At 41.2% G+C, this 12,194-nt stretch overlaps 1 protein-coding gene across 4 annotated transcripts in view; it reads left to right on the top strand.

Annotated features, from left to right (window-relative positions):
* The window catches only part of POPDC1 (popeye domain cAMP effector 1), a 33,844-nt gene extending 26,308 nt beyond the window's left edge, over positions 1-7,536 (top strand). For 3 of the 4 annotated variants that reach the window (XM_075498461.1, XM_075498463.1, XM_075498462.1), the window contains exon 8: positions 7,225-7,536. In XM_075498461.1, the coding sequence (XP_075354576.1) occupies positions 7,225-7,349 (125 nt within the window). In that variant the 3' untranslated portion in view covers positions 7,350-7,536. Of the gene's footprint in view, positions 1-4,973; positions 5,078-7,224 lie in introns of all 4 variants that reach the window. The other variant, XM_075498464.1, reaches the window with a different exon arrangement.
* The last annotated feature ends 4,658 nt before the right edge of the window (positions 7,537-12,194 follow it).

Raw genomic sequence — 12,194 nt, 5'->3', positions numbered from 1 at the left:
GTGTAGGCATAATATGGAATGTTTATAGCAACGGGGCAAAACTGTGAATGTACAATGCCTGTCACAGTAGTATCTCCTTTGGTCTGTGACTGGTGCTTGTAGGAATTAAAAACCCAAACAGAACTTTTTCCCTCAGCAACTTGGTGCTCTGCATTTCCTCCAATACAATAGTTTGTATTGGCAGGGTCTGGAGAAATGTGGTGTACCACCAATATTTTGATGCCACCTGGAAAATCTCCAAATATCCTCTCCTCCCCTGTGCTTTGTATGACAGAAGTAGTAGAGAACAGATGATATGGAGGAATAAACCATATCTGACCTTTTTGCTTCTACTCTTGGAATTTATTCCTTTATAGAAACCTTCTAAATGATTCTTTATAGGCTATTGTTATTTTTTACTTTTCATTTTCCAGAATCTCAGCTTCAACAGTAGCCTGAACTCTGAAAGCAGCTTTTGAACAAAAAAACCCAGAAGATGCTCAGTTTTCTCATTTGGCATAAGCTGTTAGTTTAACAGAAATTAAAAGGATCATAAAGGATTATTTATTTTGATTTGGGAAATATTATTCTTTAGTAATTAGAATTCAAATATATGAGGAAAAAAATCACTGCCAGTTATTTATTATGCTTAAACTCTCTGCTAAGAAGAGAAAGTGATTTAAAGTATTTGCACTTTCCCATTTAATTATCTGTTCTCCATTGTGTTCCTCACAGTTCTCATCCAGGAAGTCCTTCAGATTTGGAAGTTTTCACTCCTATCTGTTTTCACTGCATAACATTGGTATAGTCTGCATGCCCAGATAGATGGGAACAAAAGCCCTGCTAGTGTTTCACCCTCCTAGAATGTTGAGGGTGACAGCTGGGATATGGTTTGATGAAAATTCCAGCGTTGTTTTCTTTATTTCTCCTCTGTTCCCTGAAAGGACATTTAGACTCACAGAACAGTTGAGATTGGAAGGAACCTCTGGAGACCCTCTAGTCTAACCCCATGTTCAAAGCAGGGTCAGCTAGAGCGGGTTACTCAGGGCCATGTCCAGTCAGGCTTTTAATATTTCCAAGGTGGAAGATTTCACAGCCTCTCTGGGCGACCTGTTCCAGGGCCTTGCCACCCTCACGGTGAAAAAGATTTCCCTTATTGCAACTCATGACTATTGTCCTTTGTTCTTTAGTGCATGCCTCCGAGAAGAGTCTGGCTCTGTCTTCTTTATACCCTTCCATTAGGTAGCCGAAGACAACAGTAAGATCCCCTGAGAACCTTCTGTTCATAAGGCTGAACACACCCAGTTCTTGCAGCCGCTCCGTGTACGTCATGTGCTCCAGCCCCTGACCATCTTGGTTGCTCTCCACTGCACTCGCTCCAGTATGTCCATGTCTTTCTTGTATGGGGAAGCCCCAAACTGGACACAGCACTCCAGATCCTGTCTCACAAGTGCCAAATAGAGGGGGTTAATCTCTTTCATTGACCTGCTGGCTCTGCTCTTGCTAATATGGCCCAATATATGCTGCTAATATGGCCCAATATATGGATGGCCTTCTTCACTGCAGGGGCACTCTGCTGACTTATATTCCATTTTGTGTCCACCAGGACCCCCCGGCCTGTTTCTGCAAAGCTGCTTTCCAACCAGTTGATGCCCAGCCTGTACTGCTTTGTAGGTTTCTTGTGTCCCAGGTGCAGGAATTTGCCTTTGGTGCACTTCACGTGGTTTCTGTCAGTTCTTTCCTCCAGCCTCTGAAGGCCCATTCTCACTAGCCACCCTACCCTCTGGCCTGTCAACAGTTTCCCTCACTACTTGGCTGTTGTCTATGAACTTTGCGGCATTGCACTCCATCCCATCATCCAGGTCGTTAATATATTGAACTATAAAGTTCAATATATTGGTATTGGTATTGGCCCTCAAGGGACACTGCTGGTAACCAACTGCCAGCTGGGTTTTGTACTGCTGTTCAGCACCCTGTGAACTCAGCAGTCCAGTGAATTTTTCACCCAAGCTGTAGTCCATGTATCCAGTCCATTTCTCACCCATTTGGCTAGAAGGAGTCTATGGCAGGCTGTGGAGGGCCATGCTACAGTCCAGGCAAACAACATCCACTGTACTCCCTTCATCCACAGAGCCCGTCATCTCACCACAGAAGGCGGTCAGACTGGTCAGGCACAATGTGCCCACGGTACATCCATGTTGGCTGTTCCCAGTCACCTTCCTGTCCTTCATGTGCTTGGACATGGCTTCCAGGAAAACAGGCTCCATAATCTTCCTGGGGACTGAGGTTAGGCTGATAGCCCAAGAGTTCTCTGAGTGCTTCTCCTTGCCCTTCTTGAAAATGACCATGACATTGGCCTTTTTTTCTCTCCCCTGACTGCCATGACCTTTCCAAGATGATAGAGAGGGGTCTTGCAATTGCATCAGCCAACCCTCAGCACACTTGGGTGCAGCCCATGTGATTCCACAGTCCTGTGTTTGCCCTGTTGACTTCAGTGGTCCCTAATTCAGTCCAGCTTTCCTCTAAGTCAAGTACCACTCTTCCAGTCTCTACCACTAGACTCAGAGACCCAGGAGGCCTCAAGACGAACCTGTAAAGTAAAAACTGAAGCAAAAAAGCTATTGAATATCTCGGCCTTTTCCATGTCCCTGGGTCCCATGCCCCACTGAGCCATGGTCCCACAGTTTCCCTGGTCTTCCTTTTGTTGCCGATGTATTTGTAGAAGATGTATTTGTAGAAGCCCTTCACCAGATCCAGGTCCAGCTGAGCTTTGGCTTTCCTAATTCCATCCCTGCATGCTTGGGCCATGTTTCTGTATTCCCCCCAAGCAGCTCATCCCTGCTTCCACTTCATGTGTGTGCGTTTGAGCTCTGTCAGGACTTTCCTGCTCATCTATGCCAGCCTTCTACCACGCTTGCTCAACTTTCTGTACACTGGAATGGACTGTCCTTGTGTTTTGAGGAAGGTGTCCTTGAAGATCAACCATCTGTCCTCGGGTCCCTTTGCCCTTGCAGGCCATGTCTCATGGGTTCCTGCCAAGTAGCTCCCTAAGCAAGCCACGGTCCCCTGTTCTCAGGTCCAGGGATATAAGTCTACTATTTGTCTTGCACACTTCTCAGTATCTTAAACTCCACCAGCTCCTGGACACTGCAGCCAAGGTTACCATCAGCCTTCTGCTCCCTGATGAGTTCTTCCTTGTTCATCAGTGACAGGTCCAGCAGACCCCCTCCCCTAGTCGGCTCATCGATCACTTGTGAAGAAATTGTCTGCTACGCTCTCCAGAAATCTCCTGGACTGCTTGCTCTCAGCCCTGTTGACTTTCCACTGGATACTGGGGTGGTTAAAGTTCCCCATGAGTACCAAGGCCTGCGATCATGAGGCTTCATCCAGTTGTGTAAAGAAGGCTTCCATCTCCTTGCTCTTCTTGATCAGGCAGCCTGTAGCAGATACCTGCCACGAAGTCTCCCGTGTTGGTCTGTTCTCTGATCTTTACCCATAAGCTCTCGACTGGCTCTCACCTGTTCCACGGCAAAGCTCCATGAAATTGAAGCCACTCCTTTGCATAGAGTGCCCTTGGACAAATTTGCACACTCAGAAGCCTGAAAGAAATTGTAAAAATGTGTTTGTGCAATTAGCTAGAATTAAAATTCTCTCTCAGGCTTAGCAGCAGAACACTTACACCAGTATTTCAGCTTTGGGAGAAAGTAATCTAAATGCATGACATGTTCAACTGTAATTACATTAATCCCTAAGATGCATCCATGCTTAGCACATACCTGATAAATACACTTTCCTCTGTTGTACTTTTCCTTGGTTTGTGTACCGTATTTTCTGGTGTACCTTGTGTACTTTCCCCGAAAGAGGGGTTTAAATGTCTTTTATGTTCCAAAATTGCTCAGTCCAACAGCGGTTGGTGTAGTTGATGCTGCCAATGCCACCACCCCGCTGGCAACAGTAGGTGTGGCAGCAGCCTCCCGAGTCCGATACTTCCCTTACTTTTGGGGAGGCAGGGGGGTTACCCATACAGCAGTGTATCATACGCCTCCGGAAATATTGTCCTTTATTTCTCCTTTGCATTTTGATTAATGCAAAATTTCTGACTTCTGTAAAAGGTTGGTAAAAATCTCACTAAACTGTTACACTTCAATCTTTCTTTTTGCCAAAATAGCTTGTTAGTTATTCCTGGGTACTGTCATTGCCAATGAGGGGTTTGCTACCAAGGTGAGCTCTGCTTAAAGATTTGTATTCAGTGTGGATTGTGGCCATACGTATGTACTTTCTCTCAGATCACAGTGAAAACTGAACAAAAAAGCTGCCATTTGCCTTCCTACTGCTGTGTTTTCAAAAACCTTCTCCTGGGAGCTCTCAGTGCAGCAGTTAGTCTTTTTTTTGGTCTGTTTTTTAAGATTCAGTATGAGGTACATGCTGAGGCATACTGTCCCAGTGCTGTTCCCCTGGATCCTCCTTCTGCAATCACACATTTGTTTATTAAAACAAAACAAAACAAAAACCCCAAACCAAACCCAGAAGATTTAGTGAGGAACATATGGAAATGACAAACTTTTTTTTTTTTTTTTAATTAGAATAAGACATTAATAAGAGAAACTTATCTGTACAGGAGCTCTACAGAAATAGTGTCTTGTCATTGCTAGGTGATCGCTTGTTGTGTGGACAAAAGCTTCCCATTACAAAGATGGTATTTGACTACTACAATACAAATAAGTTTTATTCTCCTAATTTCCATATTCTTGAAAAATTGAGCATTTATATTTTTGTATAATCCAAACTTTTTAAATTATGCTTTTATCTGTGCTACAAACAATCAACTTTGACTCATTTTCTCAAGAAATGGATATAAAGCTTTTTTCAAAGTGTTTAGTAGTGAAAAAGTGAAAAATACTAATTAGTAGGTCCCAAACTACGATTACTAACAAAACTGTGTTTTGAATTTAATTAACTAGGAAACCCAACTAACTGTTTGCTTTTATATTAAGGAAATAACCAACAAGAGTTCTATAATGCTTATGGAGTGAGTCGTTTGCAGCATGATGTTTTCTGTTGATAACATCGTATTAACTCAGCAAGCATCCTCAAAAAGGTATTAAAGTGGGATTTGTTTTTCACCTGGTACTTGTGCTTGACATCCATGGTCCATCTGTATGTAATTTATTAGTAAATGAAATTGATGCATCTCTTTTTCCAAAATTTGAGTTAAGCAGAAATAGTTCAACCTGATTACAAGGGTAGCTTCACCTAACTTCCAGTCCTTTAAAAAACATTTCGGTATTAGTTTCTATTCAATAATTCTATTGCTTGATAATCATTCACATCCTTATTAGTGATACAGTCTCTTTTTCTGTGCTGCTTGGTTTAGATCACTCAGATTTGCTGGTCTATGAATCTGTATTTGCAAACTTCTAAGCTAAGCAGCAATGTAGAAAGGTTTTGTTTTGGTAATGCTTTTATTGGTATTATCTCATTATGTGTGCTCCCTATGTTATACCCAGCTTGTGGTTAAAAGCAGGATTGGATTTCACGGGAAATGCCGTTTTAATAGGCACTTGGGCTTAGGTCCTCGAGAGAGGGCAACAGAGTCGTGTATGGAAGGCCTGGGTTCAAGGTCTGACTCAGTCTCTTGAGCATCTGCCCAACACTGGATAGAGGCATCGGTGGACAAGGTTTTTTGTATTTGGAGAAAAGAAGGGCATGTCTCTGAACCAAACAACTTGGTACTGTTAGACTCAATATTGGATCCTGTTCAACACACTCATGGCTTCTTACTTCTGATTTCTGGAGAGAGCTAAGCACCTTTAAACAAAAGAGAACTAGTCTAAAAATGGTAATAAACTAGTAACAAAGTAATAAAAAAGAAGTGCTTAACAATTCCAGTAGTTAAAAATGTGTGCGAATAACCCTCTATCATGGTAGTTTTTGAATGTTGAAAGAAAATACTAATAAATTTTTTAACATAAAATGTTCTAAAACGCTAATTCCGAACAGTGTTTGTGTGAACGTGACTTAAAAATGCAGTAACACGATAACCCACTGGTCTTGCCTGTAGCTGTATTTTGTTCTCTGTGTGTAACACATGCAGCACAAAGGAGTCCTTCTTCATAAATAGGCTTCCTTAGCAGAGCACTTTACTGTTTATCTGATAAACTTTTTTTAAAGTAATAAGAATAGCCCTGCAATAAGAGTATGTTATGGCTATCAGTATTTTTGTCAAGAAAATTCGATTTTTTAGCTTGTGTACAGACAATCTGTCAGACAGGACCACTACCTCTTGCTCTTTGCTTCTAAAATGGTATTTCAAAGATTTCCCTACTCTTTTTGGTCATCATAGTGTAGCTGTTTACAACCTTGTACCATTGTGGTGGTTTAACTCTAGAAGAAGGTACTGAGAGAAAAAAAAGTCCAAGCGCAGATGCAATTTCAGGGTGGACAATGAGAAATAAACCTGTTTGGCTGATGTCAAAGTTGCTCTCTGGTTTGATTCTCATGCTGAAAATGTAACTACAATAGAGGTAGTTTGCAGCAGTAACTTGCACAAAAACTCCATTTAATGTCTTACCATTAAGTCTTACCATCTCAAGCATCTGTGGTATGCGCTCTGCTCTGGCAAGCTCTATGAGCTGCTGCTTTTCTAAAAGATTGCCTTGGAGCAATGAAATCACTGTCAGCCAAAAGTTACGTGACCTTCACCCGTTAATCTTGTTTTCTCTATGTTTTGCTATGGGGGCATTATATTTTCCATAAATTTTATTGTGTTTTTAAGGCTGTTAGGGCTGTGATCATGTACCCACCTGAGGTTTGCCCAGTACACCAAGGACTTTTTTCACAGCCCAGGCAAGTGTGCAAACGTACATCCCTTTTGTACTTAGGGCAGTCATTCACATCGCTGTGTGTGGAGAAGAACTAGTGGGTGAGTGTAGCGGTGAGAAAACGATGGCCAGGGGCACAGCGTTGGGCACCTCACGCAGTCAGGATTTGAGGAGAATGCTGTGCCTGGGGCCGACCGCGGGGTTTGACCCTCGGAGGCATTGCCGGTTCGTAGCAGCGTGGCTCAGCCACATCTAGGATTTCCTGATGCCTGTGGCCAAATAACAAAGAAAGCTTCACTTACAAAATCCTCTCGTGAGGGAACTAGGACAGGATCATCAGATTGCATACACTTTGTCACAGATAGGTGTATGTAGCAGGTATGTGTTGTTGAATTAATCGGTAATTTCTTTGTGACTGTGGCAGGCCCGGGCCGGACGTCTCCCTACCTGAGAACTTCGGCAAAAATGAAGCCAATAGAAGAAAGTGTTGAAGATGATGTCTTTGAAGCACCATCTGCTGATAAGCTTGAACTCCAGCGGCTGCCTTAAACAGACATGTCCTCAGGCGCATCGGAGCTTGTACAGGGCTCCAGTGCGAGAGGGAGAAGCTGAATTTGGGAGGAATCTGAAAGCTAAAACCACCTCTCCGTGTTTGAATTTACCACAGCATATGTCAGTGGCTTCTAGATGGAAATGTCACATTTTATTTTACTTCTAAATAAAATAAAAAAAAAACCCTAAAACTTTTATGGGTTTTATTTTTGTTTTCTGGACATGGGTATTTGCTTTATTTCTACTTTGACTCTTGCCATCGTAAATTTAATATTAAATGACTGGCTAGCCTGAAATTTCTAGAGACATCGTTGGAGCAGAATATCCCCAGTTTCATTTCCTTAAGTTTCTTAGAAGCCTTTATCTTAGTGTTTTTCAGTGGGAGATTTTTAAACTCTGTTTCCAAAGCCATGTTGCTGTTACCTACCATCATTGTTGTGAGAGTCTCATGTGAAATAGTGCACACTCTTCTATTGGGAGGTATTTGCCTCTAATTCTGGCGTTTCCTAACTTGACTGCTTGACTCTACAATTGTAGTAATGACTTCAGGGTTGTTTTTTTTTCTTTTTGCCAAGTATTTAAATTTAATGCTGCCTTTCCAGCCTTTTTCTTCTTTAGGTAACTGTATTACACAGTTAGGCAACCGCTTCTTTTTGTTCACAAGACAGAGTCTAACCAAGGCTAACAAGGTCACATCTACGCTACGCAGCCCCTCCGTGCCAAACACACATCTCTTCACAAAGCTGTGACGGCTCTAGTGCCTCTCAAGGAAAAGGCGCCCGTTGCGGTTTCTTGATTTGCTTTTTTAAGATGGGCAAAACAATATGCTTTTCCTTAGTCTTATCCATGGAATGATTGAGCTGTTCTGGATTAATCTTTCCACGCAGCAATACGTGAGGTACAAATGACACTTGATATAGGAAGTTCGGATCAAACTCTCAAGACTGGGTAGCTGCAACTACAGTAAAGCACGGTCTCATAATGGGAGGCATTGGGAAGCCTTTATAAGGGGCACTTGCAGCAGTCCTGTCTGTGATGCGTGGAGACACGTAGATGGTAGCGTCCTTCTGTGCTTTGACAATTCTTGAAGTCTGTTATGCAACAAATAGTATATTTTAACTAAACATAACAGAAAATAGATACTATTCCAGTTATCAAATTGCACAAAACTCCAATACATACAATAACAGAAGTTTGGCATAAAGTCTCAAGCATTCAGAGGTGTCAGAGTCTGGTTTTGCTTCATTTTCTATCACTCCATTTTAATTCTAAAATTTATCCTGACAAAGCATCTCTGTATCAGCCTGCATCTGAGTTACACAACCCATTTATTCCCTCCTCAAAAGCTCGTGCACTATCAGAATGTGCAGGGAAACGATTGGAAGTTTGACCTGCATTGTCAGCAGTCCCACTTCTGTGAATTTAAATCCAGTGTTTAATATTACATCAATATGTCTTGTGGTTCGGTCAGTTCTGCATTATTAAAAATGTTGCACTGAGGTGAGACATACTGATTTGTGTGAGTAGATGTAAAATATCTTTATGCCACACATATGCAGAAGAGAGCGCATTTGCTTCTGTTGGAGTTGATGTAGTTTATCATCGAAATCTGATTTGATGTCATGAAAGTCTTTGTATGTAGAAAATAGGAAGTCCTCCTGCAGCTGTTATGACCTAGTGTTAGCTGGAACAGCTTTTAAAGCCACTGGTTTGATAAGGCGAAATGATAGGTAAGATCAGTTGTGAGTCTACTGGGGTACAGCTGTGATTCAACAACTAAAACATAAATGCATATTTAAAATTATACCACATTTTTAGCAGCTGACTGTCAAATACTAGCAACTGAACAGATTACACCATGAACAAAAATACAGTAGACAACAAGAAAACTGAATATATTAGAAAAATATGAAACATTCTCTATGCAATAAAATGCATACCAAGGGAGAAATATGTATCCTCATAACTCCAGCAACTGCTTGGTGTAAAGTTTGAGTTTTCTGATGTCCTGTTTCTTTTAATAAAAAGAATACTTGCAGAACATTTCAATAGGATAAATTATAGAAATATAGACTTATTTAGGCTGAGACCTCTGCAGGTCATCTGATCCAGCCACCTGCTCAAAGCAGGGTCAACTTCCAAATGAGTGGAAATGTTGTAATGATGGAGACCAAAATACTAAGAAGTGCTGTTACGGGAACATGGCTACATGTGAGAAACATATGTCTCAAGTGCTTACCTTCCTTTTGGGTTACAACACAGCCACACTTCGTAAATAAAACAATTCTGTATATTTTCGCAGGTTTTACAAAACCTATTGCAGGTAGTTGATTATCAAGCCGTGTAAGTAACGCGATGGTGAGAGACTCGCAGCTCGGTGGGTGAAGGCTTCCTTGCTCCTGGCAGCGGTTTCAAGCTCTGCCTAAGAAGTGACGTTTTACTCCCATTCCAGATAAAATGATCCCTGTGGATAAAGTCGGATAAATGTCAGTCGGAAGGAGGATGCTGCTACGTTATTTTTAGTGGTTAGGACTAAAAAAAAAATCAACAAACCCATTTGACCATACTGAAAATATGCAAAAGCCCTCTCCTCCTTCCTGGGTTACAAGCAAAAGATCTCTTACACATAGCAAGCAAGTGCATCACTGGTTCAATGCCAAAAAAGAGTGCCCGTATCTTGAGGTTGCCTCTTGGCTGCCGGGAGAGTAGGAGAGGATATGAGAGTTATTTTACTTATGAGGAAATACAGGGAGCCACGTGCTTGTCCTGATGTAATTGTCTCAAACTTCTGCTGGTTTTCAGACTCCCTTGAAGAGGAAAACCAAACCGGTGGAATAGAGCTCATGTAGTTTAACAATAACCAGAAAACCCAGAGTGGCTGAAGTAAACCCAGCAGTCTTCTTTCTTCTTCTTCTTCCCTCTCCAGCAGAATAATTTCTTATGTCTCGTTATCAATTCAAGCCATATTCAATGTCCAGAGAGGTTGCGTCTCCTGAACAGAATTTGTCTTACAAATCAGGGAGGCCCTGCAGGAGCAGAGCTCTGCGTACCTGTTGCCTATCCCAGCTTCAGGACCATAACTTGTTGTCTGCTGGGGACAAGAACCAAGTCATCTTTATGCCTGCAAAGCATCACACGTGCTAAGGATACTACAGCAATAACACTGCAAATTATGATAAATAACTGTGTTAGTCTACCAGAAGCAATATATTACCTAAAAATACCTACCTGGAAATTTTAAAATTCCTAATGAATGGGTAAAATTAATAGCAAATAAGTTTACTTCATAAACTCAACTTGCAAAGTCTGTTTACCTCTGTTCCTGTTGTTTCAAGTAGAGCTGTTACTGAGACAACAGAAGTTAAAATAGACTGTAGCCTGCTTTTCTCTATTGAATGAGGCACCCCTTCCCGTGGCTGTTGCAGAAGGTAAGGAGAAGCAGCCTGTAATAATTCAGATTTAAAGGAGTGTTTGTGTGCATGGCTAGAGGATGGGCTGTAAACCCATTGTGAGCTCATTTCAAGGTGTGACTAGTAAATCAAACATAAAACAACATATATTTTTCAATCATAACATCATGTTCTGTTGGTCGTAACTGTAACTGCGGAGCAGATGTGAATTATACTAGCAAATAGTTCTTTTTACTAACCAGAATGCCTGTGGGGAAAAAAAGGAAGGTACTTCATCAAAATGTATTTTTTATAATTTTTTCAAGAATTCTGTGGTTTCAGTGCATTTATATAAATATAGTAAAACGCATCTTGAGTACCATGTTTGTCAGGGAGACTGAACTAAAGGGTGTCAGTGAGCTCTATCAAGAATTGTCTTAGAGATTCATTTCAGGCTCTGTCCTGCTCCCGTTAGCAAAGCGCTGCTTGTCTCGCTCTTAAATCGTGTGGAATAAACTGCACGTGGAGCTGACCCAGCGTCTCTTCAGCTGTAACTCATAGGCACAGGAGCTTGCATACTCCTACCCCAGGAGGGAAATCCGCTTTGAAGAAATTGTCCAAAGCTTGAAAAAATTAATTTGGGCATTTAGAAGAGGATTCAGAAAATCAGTTGTAGCCCAGCGCTCGGGAAGTCAGGCATGTAAAACTGCTCCAGCTGTGGATCTGGTGAACCTCTAGACCTTGGTTCACAGAATCGTATAGGTTGGAAAAGACCTTTAAGATCATCGAGTCCAGATGTAAAGAAAGGTGCTAGTCACTACCCACAGCATCTTTCTACAGGCTGAAAACCAGCTCTCAGGTTCTAGTCCATGAGGGATATTTGCAGTAAATAGCAAGCTTAGAAAAGATCATTTCAATGATCAAAGCTATTTCAGTAATATGAATGTAGTTTAGATAAGACTATTTTTTTAAATGGTCATTTTATAAACAAACCCAATATATTTAAATTCAAAAAAATGAATGTGTTGGACTGGTATGCAAATATTAAATACTTTTTTTTTTCCTTACTTGTTTCCCTTTCCTGTACTTATTTCCCTTTAGGAATTATAACTGAATTATAATCTCCTTATGGAAAATAGGCTACTTTATTTGATATATGCATTGGAAAGCAAAACAAAGATCTAATGAAAGAGGCACTTCAGTAAAAAAAAATTTAAAAGTAGCAATGCTGATATAGTTAGAAGGCAAGGGCTCAGTAAATTTCTGGCATCTAGGTAGAGTCACAAGTAAAGACTCAGAAAGTATCTTCATATGCGGAAAGCAGCAATTTCATGAGCAACATTGTGCATGACAGGCTGTCACAGATACCTTCAGAAATCATTTGGACGGGGTTTCGGGAAGTGAAATTGTAGTGACACATTTTAACATTATTACTGGAATCACAGCAACAGTT

This window comes from Mycteria americana, chromosome 3, assembly GCF_035582795.1.
Source record: "Mycteria americana isolate JAX WOST 10 ecotype Jacksonville Zoo and Gardens chromosome 3, USCA_MyAme_1.0, whole genome shotgun sequence".
NCBI lineage: Eukaryota > Metazoa > Chordata > Aves > Ciconiiformes > Ciconiidae > Mycteria > Mycteria americana.
This window is presented reverse-complemented; position numbering and strand designations above follow the sequence as displayed.